The following is an 11,333-nucleotide window of genomic DNA, read 5'->3' as shown; positions in this document are numbered from 1 at the left end:
GGTGTCTAGGCCTTGGTGAGATTCAGCCTTGGCCTGGCCCAACTCTTCCTCCCCTCCCACCCCAACTCCCTTCTGGTGGGAGAAAGGCCAGGCCTGGCCCAAGAGAGCTTCCCATGGGAGGCCAGCCTGCCAGATGGCTCATTTCCTGGAAGGCTCCTGGGACCTGCTGGTTCTCTGGCTCCCCAGAGGGTGTTTGGAAAGACTCTTAAAAAGACAGGAGTCCAGAGGAGGTGTTGAGATCAAAGGGTACCCTGTGGGGATTGGGGGAACACGTCTAAGAAATCGGTGGATAGACCACCTAAGAGGTCCTAAGTCTTGTCCCTGGATAGTTCTAGACTTCCAGGAAACGGGAGCTGGTGAGTCCGGAGAGGCCACCCCTGAGGCTGAGAGCGCCGTGCATGGAGAGTGTTCTGCCAACATTCTTGCCCGGTCCTCTCCTCTCCTGGGCTGTCCCTCGTAGCCACTCTCACGGGCTCCCACTGCGCCCTGGATCTGGCCCTGTCACCTTATTTTGGGTGCCATGTTGGGGTTTGCCTGTGTGTGTCCAGGCCTACCCCTTGACTAAGGATGCGCTGAAGACAGGGTGTTTTGAGTGCCATATCCCTTAAGCCTGGTACATGTGGTGGGCTTGGCAAATGCAGAATGTGGCTGTGTTGAGACAGGCAGGAAGTCACCTCTGGTTTTCCATCCTGTGTGTGTGTGGGTGGTGGGACTGCTGCTGGAGGCTTGGCCACAGTGGTCCAAGTTCGGAGCCAATTAGCCCAGGTCACTTTTAAGGGGTAAGGGCCAGGCTCTCTGGGACGAGGGTACAAGTCTCACATACCTGTCTGGGATCCCGACTCTACACTGCCTCTCTGTTATATTCTTGGAAACGGCCTGCCTCCTGTGGGGCCTTGGGAAGTGACTAGAGTGGGCGAGGAGGCGGTGTAGCAGGGAACCAGAAGGCAGATAGGGTGGGTTGAGAGAAGCCAGGAGAGGCCAGTGGGGCCACCTGCGGGCCTCAGGCAGAGATGGGGATCTTCTGAGGTCTGGGCAGCCCATCGGCCCCAGGGGTGCCTCTTTCCTTGAGGTTGGAGCCCCTGCTGAGGGGCCAGAGCTGGGAGCACCTGCGCAGAAGCAGGGGGCCCAGTGGGAGGATCAGCGCCAGCCAGGCGAGGCCCAGGAGGATCCAGATGGCCGCCAGGCTCCGGTACACTGAGATGTAGTGCTTGCTGGGGTCCGTGCCTGGCAGTGAAGGGGATGGGATAAATGCCAAGGGGCTGAGGGCACAGCCACCCCCAGGCTCCAGATGGCCCCTGCCTCACGATGGACTCTCCTTCTTTCCCACAGCCCCTGGTGGACATCGGGGAAACGACCATGGGTCGCAGGAAGATGTTCCTGAGACTGCATAGAAGCGGCAAGAACTAGCCATCGCCCCTGAACAAGTCAGCCTGGAGAGCTGCTTTTGAAAAACTAGCTGTTGAGAACCGCGTGGAGCACTGCTCTCCAGGGACACCCCTGCAGCCTCCTTGAACGGAAGTTGGCCTGGCTGCAGCTGACATACCCTCAACAGCTGTCCCTACCTGACTCCCACCTCCCCACCTCCCAGACCCCGGCAAGCTCGCCCCCTACCCCAGGCTAGGTGGCTGTCAGGTTCTGTTCTCACCGACAACATAGTCCCCGAAGCCGATGGTGCTGAGCGTGATGAAGGCAAAGTAGAAGCCCTCGCTGAAGCTCCAACCCTCCACGTGGCTGAAGACCATGGGGGGGAAGATGAGAATGACCAATGTGCCCAGGGTCAGGAAGAGAGCCAGGCCGAGGAGCTGCAGGAGCTGGGAGGGAGGGAGGAGGAGTCCCGGTTGTATTGACATGAACGGCTCCAGAGTTGGGTCAGGAAGCCCTGGGCTGAGTTTGGGAATGGGGCTAGGCCGTAGCTGGGTCTCCTCTCTGCTCTGCAGGTTTATCTCTGTGGGAGCGATCTGGTTCTAGCTCGGGAAAGATGAGGGCAGAGGGTTTGTCTATTGGGGGCAGGAGGGATTTAGAGACACGGGGTGGCAGAGTAGTTACATGTTGGGCTGCGATCTGCAAGGTCAACAGTTCGAAACCACCATCTGCTCCTCAGGAGAAAGACAAGGCTTACTATTCCCGTAAGGAGCTATAATCTTGGAAACTCACGGGACAGTTCTACCCTGTCCTATAGGGTCACTATGAGTTGGCATTGACTCGATGGAAGTGAGTTGGGTTTTGGGGTTCTGGGATCTGGAAATCATGCTTGTACAGGCTCCCCGTCTGCTCCCTGTCCCTCCCAGCATCTTACAAAGGACTGGCTATGCGGGCAGGGGTTGCATGGAGCTGTCCTGCGTGGCCCAGGGCCTGTTTTCGGTCTCAGGAAAGGAAGGGATGGACATTGAGACGGCTGTCCAGATCCCCTTTCACAGGAGGCTGTTGGCCAGCTGTCAGTTCCTTCAGGGTTCCACCTTCAGAGAGAGGCCCCTCACCCCCGGCACACTCCTGCTGGGTGCCTGATGGAGGCAGAGCTTAAAGGCCTGGCTAAGTCAGCCCACACTGGGACCATGCTTGCAGTGTGCACGTGCTACAGAGCTCTCGTGGGACTGGCCGACTCTTTGTCCCAGCAGCCCAGCAGTCCGTCTGCCCAGCCCCACCACGCTCAGTCCCAACTGACCAGCCCCAGCATCTGCTTCAGGACAACGGAACCTGCCCATTGGGTCCCAGCAGGGTGAGGAAGGGAGGGGGCCTACCTGGGAACGCCTGGGCTGATCCTCCCATCTCTCCAGGGCAGCCAGGTGGGTGCGTAGCCCCGTGCCCAGGTGATTGAGGAAGACCACGTTGAGAGGGATGCCCACTAGCGCGTAGAAGACACAGAAGACCTGCCCTGCCTCTGTGCTGGGTGCCAGGTTCCCATATCCTGTCGGGGAAGGAAGGATGTGTGTGTGAACAGGAGGAGAGTTGGGATCTAACCGCCTCCCACCCAAACTCTTGCCGAAGTTGGTCTTCCGTCTCTCAAGGATGGTCCCAGGACCGGTGTTTTCCACACACTGCTAGAATGATCTCTAGTTTTAAGAACCCTGCTCATCTCAGAAAGCCCTTCTTAAAGACACTCCCCCCTTGACTGTGCCCCTTCTCCTGCCCCATGGGAGTGAGTCTTGTGAGTCTCTGTACTGCGGCGTGTCATTCCTATCTAGCAACTGCCACTGGCTGACATGACTGCTTCGGGTGGTGGGCTGGATGGGATTGGAAGCCCCAGGAGGTCTGAGCTTAGGCCTGATCAAAGTTTGTATCCCCCACTCCCACCATCTGCCTGGCAGGTCACCCGAGTTCAAGGAAGGTGGGTGGACCTGGATTTAGCGGAATGGGTAGAGGGGTGTGGAGGAGTCTCCATGGAGCGTGTGTGTGTGTGTGTGTGTGTGTGTGTGTGTGTGTGTGTAGAGCAAATGTGGTCAGCCCCCTGAGGACATCTGGGATAGCACTTACAGTTTGGGTGGGCAGATTGCGAACACATGGACGATGTCCCACCTCAAGCCCCTGCGTCTCTCAACCTGAGAGATGTTTATGGCCACAGGAGGGTGCTTGGTCTGTTGGGGCAGGCTCAAAATGTGCAGGTTTAACATGCCCCAAGGCAGGAGTTGGTAGCTCAATACCAGCCCCTCTCACCAGCCCCCAGTGAGACCATCAGAGAGAGCCCAGCAGAGGGAGCCCTGGTGCCCAAACCAGTCGCTTGCAGTGTAGTGCACACTGTATTGCCTCCCCCCACCTCCTCCCCACTACCTGCGCATCCTGGAATCTCCTCCCAGAGCAATCAACTTCTGGTCTCTGGAGGGGAGTCCCCACTGAGACAGGGGCTTTGGGGACAGTCCTTTTCCACTCCGACCTTTTACCTATGGTAGTGACGACCGTGCCTGCGAAGAAGAAGCTGCTGCCAAAGTCCCAGTTGCTGGGGTTGGTGGAGTTGCCTTTGGGGTTCACACCTTTTACCCAGGCCTCCATGATGACCTGTGAGGGAGGGTGGCATGGGGGTAAGGGGTGGGCAAGAGGAGTTGATGGTTAGTGAGAACCAGCCACTGGCCAAGCCCTGGCATCTCGCTGAATGATGCTCTCAGCTGGGATCATTCTCATGTCACAGCAAAGAAGATGGGGGCTCAGAAGGACTAAGAGGCTTCCCCAGGCCCTCAGACCCCAAGCCCGGTGACGGTTCTGCTGGCCAGGGCTGTCCGCAGTGCGGACTCCAAGCCTGGGCTGGTGGAGGGGAAGTGAGCTCTGCAGAGGTGAGGTGGAAGAAGCTAACAGAAGGTTCTGGGGGGGTCAGTGTTGGGAGACCACAGGTGATCAGGAGGACCAGGCCCACACGGAACAATCGGGAAACTTCAGGTTGGATGTTCTTGGAAGGGAACATGGAGCTTGGGGACTCCAGGGAAAGCCATGGGGCCATCCTCCCACAGAGCGGATGGCGCTGAGCTTCCAGGTGAGCTGGCAGTCTGCACTTTGGTGCCCTCTAGTGAGCGCTGGCTGCGCCAATAGGAGACATTCCGTCTGAGTCCTGAGCCGCTAAGGTGGGAGAGTGCACATGCGGGGTGTTGTATGTGTGTTCTGTGTGTATGAGTGCATGGAACTTTTGAAGAGTGCGCAAAATTCCTTTCGGTGTGAGTTGTCCCAGGGCAGTGTCACAATCTTGTCACCTGTTGGGCCCCAAAGACCTGTAGGGTTCAGTTCAACGCTGGGCTGTACTGCGGGGCCTCTCCCGCCCCTCCCCATCCCCCAGTTCCTATGGAAACTGTTTGCGCCCTGGCTGGGAGAGTCTACTTGGCCAGGGTGGGCTGGTGCCCGATGCAGCCTGTCTGCGTCTTCTCACTTTGTCAGGAGTTGGCCTCTGAAGATGTGGACTTTGGGCTTCTTCTCTTTCCCACACTCCCCTAGAGGCGACTCTGGCCAAACATCCCCCCCACCCCCACCCTGTCCTCTTGAGGCACCTCGTCCCTCGGGAAAAGGCCTTGCCCTCTTCCTGGGCTCCCTTCCAAGGGCCTCAGTTCCCGGAGAGAGACTGTCCAGGGTGGGTGAGGGGGTAGCCATGGGCTGCTTTCTTTAAGACTCTGGAGCTGGTGGAAAGGAGTCAGACTTACTAGCTCTGTGAGTCTAGACGGGCCCTTATTTTCCCATGGAGTCAGTTTTGCTCTTTTGTCCCCTGGGGTTTTCACAGTAAGACGTGTTTTCCCGAGGAGCCCTGATGGCGAACGGGCTGTCACTGCCGTGTCAGCAGTTTGACTCCAACTGCGGATCCTTGGGAGAGAGATGGCACTCTGGCTCCCGTCCAGGTCTGTAGTCTCGGAAACCCACAGGAGCAGTTCTGCTTTGTCCTGTAGCATCACCATGAGTTCGAATCGACTCGACGGCCATGAGTTTGGCTTCAGTTTGGTGTGTTCTCCCAGAATTCTTCTGCCTTTGGCCAAATTGTTTTGGTGATAGGGTATGTTATGGGTTGGGCAGCACACCTCAAGGTCAGCAGTTCAAAACCACCAGCTTCTTCTGGGAGAAAGGCTTTCTATTTACATAAAGATTTACAGTCTCAGAAACTCACAGGGGCAGTTCTACCCTGTCCTATAGCGTCACTATGAGTCAGAATCGACTCAATGATAGTGAGTTTGGAGGGTCCCCTCCCACCCAGGATGAAGACCCTTGGGGCAAGGAAGGAGACCCTGGCTGCCCTGGGGTGGTCCCCACCAGGACGGGTGGGCTGTAGACATGCTCATCACAGACACTGCCACCTCTGAGCGGCAGCCCAGTCTGAAGCCTCTGTCCAGAGTACAAGCCTTCCCACACTCTCTGGTTCCTGCGTTCTCCTCTAAGCCAGGCCTGACGGAGTTGGTGGTCTCAGGATCTCCACCACTTTTGCTTTCTTGGCGGGGCCTTCGGGTTCTCGACCTTTCTCAGCCCTGACCTAGGCGTTATGACCCCAACCTGACCATTCTGGTTGACCAGAAACCAGGGAAGTGAAGCCTGAGGCTGCAGGTCCGGTTTCTTGAAAGAACGGGTCAGGGCAAGTGTCTCCAAGTTCTAGAAGCTTCTCTCAGACCACCCAGCCCCGGCCATCTCCCAGGCCAGCTGTTCTCAACATTAAGAGGCAGCAGCAGCTCTTGGAGGGCTTGCTAAAGCCAAGGATGCTGGTCCCTCGCCCCGAGGTGCTGATGCAGCAAGTCGGGCGGGACCCTACATTTTGCCTTTCTGACAACCTCCCAGGTGATCTGCGTGCTATGGGTCTGGGCCCCACACGCGTTTTCTTTGTTACACGTTTTATTTATTTTGTTGTTATTGAGCCCATATTCACAGCCAAGCACACACCATGTGTCTCGTGCCCTCATCAGTGATACTGATGGCATGCTTCCAGCTGCGTGACCTTCCTCAGCACCCCTCATTTCCGAGTTGCTCAGGAAACCCCAAGTTATCTGTCCCCTAGTGGGAGGGCAACCCCACGATCCCCCTAGAGACCTCCTTCTCCATTCACAGAAACGCACTGTCCCCTAAGGTCTCCAGCTGACCTTTCGAGTTGCTGGTGTCAATTTGATCCCGTACAGGTAATTCTTCAGAGAGCCAGGGCTATGAACCAGCTCATTCCAGCTCAGTCCCCCGCTGAGCATCTGCATTTCCAGCCCCTATAGCTGGATTCCTCATTGGCATTGTACCAAGATACTCAGGTAATTCTTATAGATCCCCCAGATTGTGATGGCCCCAGAATTCGTATAGATTCTTGCAGGTCCCCAGAACCTTAAAGGTTCTCCTGGATATGTGTGGTGCTTACAATATCTGTTGTCAATTGAAGACTTAAGAACGAAGGGGTGGAGTTTAGCCTGTCAATCAGGTCGCAGCTTGATGCTCTCATTTGGAGGTGCTAAGGAGATAAACAGCTTGTTGGAGGTGGGACACATGCACACTCCCTGGGAGACATTCCAGCTGACAAGACACATGGAGCTACACTAGAGCCCTGAGCTGGAGGAGCCACGTGGAGACCCATGCCAGCGCTGAAATGCTTCTACCGCCACTGGATCCACAAGACTCCCCACCCACTGGCCTGTGATCTTCCTGCATTCGGCGCCATTGCATGCTTTGCGTGAGTCTAAAGAGGAACTTATAAACTGGTACTGGACATATGGGCTAATATCGGACTTATGAACTTGGTATGGACTGGGCTGGGATGTTTTCTGGCTGTACAATTACTCTTTAGATAAAGCTCTTTCGTATACACGTATCAGTGTCCATGGATTTGTTTCTCTAGTCTACCCGGACTAACACACTCTTTAGACTCATACCTTGTTAAAATGTAGATTGGATTCACTACACTGAGGGTCGAAATGCGAACTTTCAGCAGGGAGTCCAACTGGAAAGAGCTGGTTAGAGGCCCTGAAACAGGGCATATGCTCAAAGCAGACCTTTTTACTTCTTCAGATAAACCACTGTTAGAGGACGGGCCCGGGTGGCCCAGTGGGCTGCATGCTGGCTGCTCCCTGCAAGGCCAACCACTAGAGCCTGCGGATGGACTGCTCTGCAGGAGAAGACGCGGCCTTCTGCTCCTGTAAAGATTGGCAGCCGCTGGGGAGTTCTGTTCTGCCCGTAGGGTTGCTGTGAATCAAGATTGTTCCATGGGGCTCACCTTTTTGGGAATCATTGTTCTAGACTGTATCCTTCCCCGAGTACTGAGGCTAAACCTATGTGGGCCAGAGCAAGGCCTGAGTTTGAATTCTGAAAACTGCAGATAATGACTATCAGGGTGGTGATTTGAATAATACAAGTAGGATCATGATTTGGCTAAACCCATTCTGTATATCCTGTTTTTCCACAGCTTTAGGTGCCTTGTAAATGCCCCCTAAATACCACGCACCCTTGTGACTGAGAGATGGGTCATTTGGGTTCAGATTTTGGGCAGTGTGCCCCATGCTACCACCTGTCTGCCAGTGGAGGCGGGTGTGTTGCTAGGAGGCCAACGAGGTTCCAGTGGAGCGTCCAGACTAAGGTGAGCCAGGGACAGAGGCCTGGCAGTCAACTTCCAAAAATCAACCCGGGACACCCTTATAGACTCCAGTGGTCTGATCCTCGGGTGTATGGGGTGGTCGTGCACCGGGGTAGAGTTGACGCCGTCAACCACCACACTGTCATGATGATTCTTCTGCACTTGATGGTGGTGTCCCTTGCTTCATCCCTGTCTCATCCCCACCCCCACCCCCATCCCCCAATTCCAGCAGTAGAGGCTTTGTCCGGCACCCTAGTCGGGAGGGTGTTGGGCCAGGCAGGCCTAAGGCTTGGGGACCCAGGGTCTGTGTGGGGACAGGATGTGGCCAGAGAGCGGTCCACAGGTAGGATCCTGGCAGAACTACATGCCCACTGCGCCGGGCCAGGGTAGGTCAGAGGGGTGGCCGTTCCTGACACTTCATTGCCTCCCACCCACAGGACTGCGGTGCTCAGAACAGGGGCTGGAGCTGGGTGGGTGGGGGCTGTGCAGACAGGAGGGGGAAGGACATTTGGATAGGTGTGGTGACAGTGACACACAGGCACGTTGATGCAGCAAGTGGCGCTCCGGAGGCGACTTTGATATCTGTGGTCAGATGTCTGTGGCATGGATGGGGTTGTTCCTGACACCTTATGGATAAAGAGAGGTTGGGATCCAGAGAGATCCAATATTAGAACCGGGGGCCTGAATCCAGGATGAGGTCGCACCTAGTTCTGAGCCTCTACTCTGCTTCTAACAGGACATATGGGTCTCCCCTGGGTCACCAGGAGAAGCACTCCCCACCCGCCACGCCTGAGTCCTCCCCTTCACCTGCACAAACTGTTCCAGGGCTCGCTGGTCCAGGCAGGTGTAGTTCTCCAGGAAGCGCAGCTTCTCAATCTGGAACTGGTCCCTGGACTGAGCCTCCGCCTGCTTCTCCAGCAGCTGGAAGACCGTGGCTCCGAGCAGCAGGTAGCAGATGTAGGCCAGGAGCAGGGGCAGCACCCGGCCACCCCAGCAGCTGCTGAGCCCAGCACCAGGCATAGTGTGGCTGGGACTGGGCTGGGGCCTTGAGGCTGGCTGCGGTAGGAGAGGCGGGCAGCAGGCAGCAGGCAGCTCCTAGGGACCCTGGCAGCCTCAGCCTGTCCACCTTGCCCTCCTGGGACAGGTGTCTGCAGCCTGGGAGTCTGTTTGAACAGTGCGGGGCGAGCTTGGCTGCACTTAGTGCACGGTGCGAATGCAAACAGGCCTGTCAACCCCCACCATGGCCTTTTTTTTTTTTTGTCCTTCTGCAGAGGGAGCAGCAAGTCAGTGACCACCAGGACCCCCGCAAAGAGACCGACCGGGTGTTTCTGAGGCCACTGTGGCTCACCCACAGCCTCCACATGGGATGGGTGTTTCTGGGCCACATCTAGTAGGCCTGCCCCCCTCTGTCTGGGCCCCAGTAGGTGCCCTCAGCAGCCCCCAGCCTCTCCCCCTGAAGGATTCACCCCCGGAGCTGGGGAGGGAGCGGGGGCTGGGGAGCAATCCACACGGGAGCGAACAGATCATCTCCGCTCAGTTGCTTTGGTCACACACGGGGCTGTGCGGCTCCACCTGCCTATCTGGGGCTGTGGGGGAAGAGCGCACTGGGTGACAAATCAGGACAAATGACAGTCTCACGCAGGGACAGCCTCAGGGCTGAGGCTCCTAATAAATTGGACGCATTTGCCTCATAACTTTTGCTGATAGTGTACTTTGCTTGCAGTCCCTCCCGTCAGGGGATAACATGTTGGTGAGATCTATGTGTGAATAAAAAGGGAAGCTGAGCGTATATCCTAGGCCCAGAGCATTAGCAGCGGCGGTGTGTGTGTGTGTGGCGTGTCATCAGGGCTTTCCTCCCACTGCCCTGCTCTTTGTTCCTCTGTGTATGTGTATGTGTGATGGCTTTATTGAGATATAATTCACGTCATAAAATTCACCCATTTCAAGTGTTCAAGTCATTGGCTTCTAGTGTAGTCACAGACTCGTGTAACCATCCCCACAATCAATTTTAGGGCATTTCCATCACCTCAAAAAGAAATCCCAAACCCCTTAGCCATCTCCCCTTCCCATCCCCCAGTCTCCGCAGGCTGCTCCCTCCGCCCCCTGCCTCATTCTCAGTCCCTGGCTACCACTAATCTTTGTCCTGTCTCCATGGATTTATCTGGTCTGGATCCCTCTGAGAAATGGTCCCACAGGGCCGCCGTTGGTGCTTCTTGGCGACTGGATTCGTTCACTGGCCTTAATGTACTCATGGAGCCCTGGGGGGCTAGTGGTTATGCACTGGGCTGTGATCAGCAAGGTCTGCAGTTTGAAACCACCGCATGCTCCTCGGGAGAAAGAGGGGGGCTTTTAATTCCGGTAAACAGACTCAAAAACCCACAGGGCCACCAGCTCTACCATGCCCCATCGGGTGGGCATCCACTCGAGGGCAGTGAGTTTGGGTTGGCTTGAGGATGTACTCAAGGCGCATCTGTGTGGCAGCCCGTGCCGCAGCCTCGTCCTGTTGTAGGACTGGATAATGTGCTCCACTGCATGCAGAGACCACTTTTCATGTTGGTACACTTTGGGTCATTTCCCAGCCCCCGCCTTTTTTTTGGGGGGGGGGGTTGGTTATGATGAATGCTGTAACAAGCCTTTGGATCCCAGTGTCTGGGTGGCTGTAGATTTTGCTTCTCTCGAGCGGAATTGCTGGGAGTGGAATTGCTAGGCCCTCTAAGGGACCGGAGGTGGTGATGCAGTGGTTAAGCGCTCTGCTGCTACGTAAATGAGGGACCAGCTGTTTCCAGACCTGTCTTCTCTTATTCCCCTTTCTTCCAGACGGCTCAGCGGTGTCATGCCAGGGGAGGTCACCCTCTTGAAAATGTGTTACATGATTTTTCATTTTTTGATGTATGAAACCCAGGGTCGATGAACCTCTAGACAGCAAGTAGAATAAAGGTTTCATGGGGGAGGGAGGTCCAATGACGGAGGTGGTGTGTATGTGTGCGAAGGGGAGACAATGGCAAGGAGTCCATGTAGAAAAAGAATGTTGGGACACTGGTTGTGGTAGCAATTGTACAATTCTGCTTAATGTCATTGAACGATGGAATGATATGATATTCTATATTAAAAAAGTCCACAAAAAAAGATGGCTCAGCCCCTGCCCAGGAGCTGTGTAAGGAGCTCGAGGGGTGGTGGGAGGACCATAGAAAGGGGTCCGCTCAGCTGAGTCCATGCTCTGCTCCTTCTCGGGAGGGTGGGTGCTAGGTGGGAGGAAGCTGAGCCTGGGCACCTGGGAGCGGCTCCTGGAGTCTGGCGGGCAGAACCAGGATTGCTAGCAACCCTGGTTATGGTTAGGCGA

General features: G+C 56.0%; 1 protein-coding gene across 1 annotated transcript; it reads right to left on the bottom strand.

The window, feature by feature from the left end:
• Positions 1-1,000: 1,000 nt before the first annotated feature.
• Positions 1,001-9,013, bottom strand: KCNK16 (potassium two pore domain channel subfamily K member 16). The gene is made up of 5 exons (XM_004710747.1): positions 8,801-9,013; positions 3,876-3,990; positions 2,739-2,905; positions 1,646-1,811; positions 1,001-1,224 (listed from the first exon to the last, which is right to left on the bottom strand). Exons 1-5 carry the CDS (start codon positions 9,011-9,013, stop codon positions 1,001-1,003), a joined length of 885 nt encoding a protein of 294 aa, XP_004710804.1.
• Between the last annotated feature and the right edge of the window lie 2,320 nt (positions 9,014-11,333).

The sequence above is a fragment of the Echinops telfairi genome, unplaced genomic scaffold, assembly GCF_000313985.2.
Source record: "Echinops telfairi isolate 266 unplaced genomic scaffold, ASM31398v2 ScPeMD7_3533;HRSCAF=4204_1, whole genome shotgun sequence".
Taxonomy (NCBI): Eukaryota; Metazoa; Chordata; class Mammalia; order Afrosoricida; family Tenrecidae; genus Echinops; species Echinops telfairi.
This window is presented reverse-complemented; position numbering and strand designations above follow the sequence as displayed.

Excerpts from the sequence above, each read along its gene's own strand:
- KCNK16 (XM_004710747.1), bottom strand. The coding sequence starts at position 9,013 with ATGCCTGGTGCTGGGCTCAGCAGCTGCTGGGGTGGCCGGGTGCTGCCC. Across the intron at positions 2,906-3,875 it reads CACGGTCGTCACTACCATAG|GATATGGGAACCTGGCACCC; the intron begins GTAAAAGGTCGG and ends CTTCCCCGACAG. Across the intron at positions 1,225-1,645 it reads CTTCGGGGACTATGTTGTCG|GCACGGACCCCAGCAAGCAC; the intron begins GTGAGAACAGAA and ends CTTCACTGCCAG.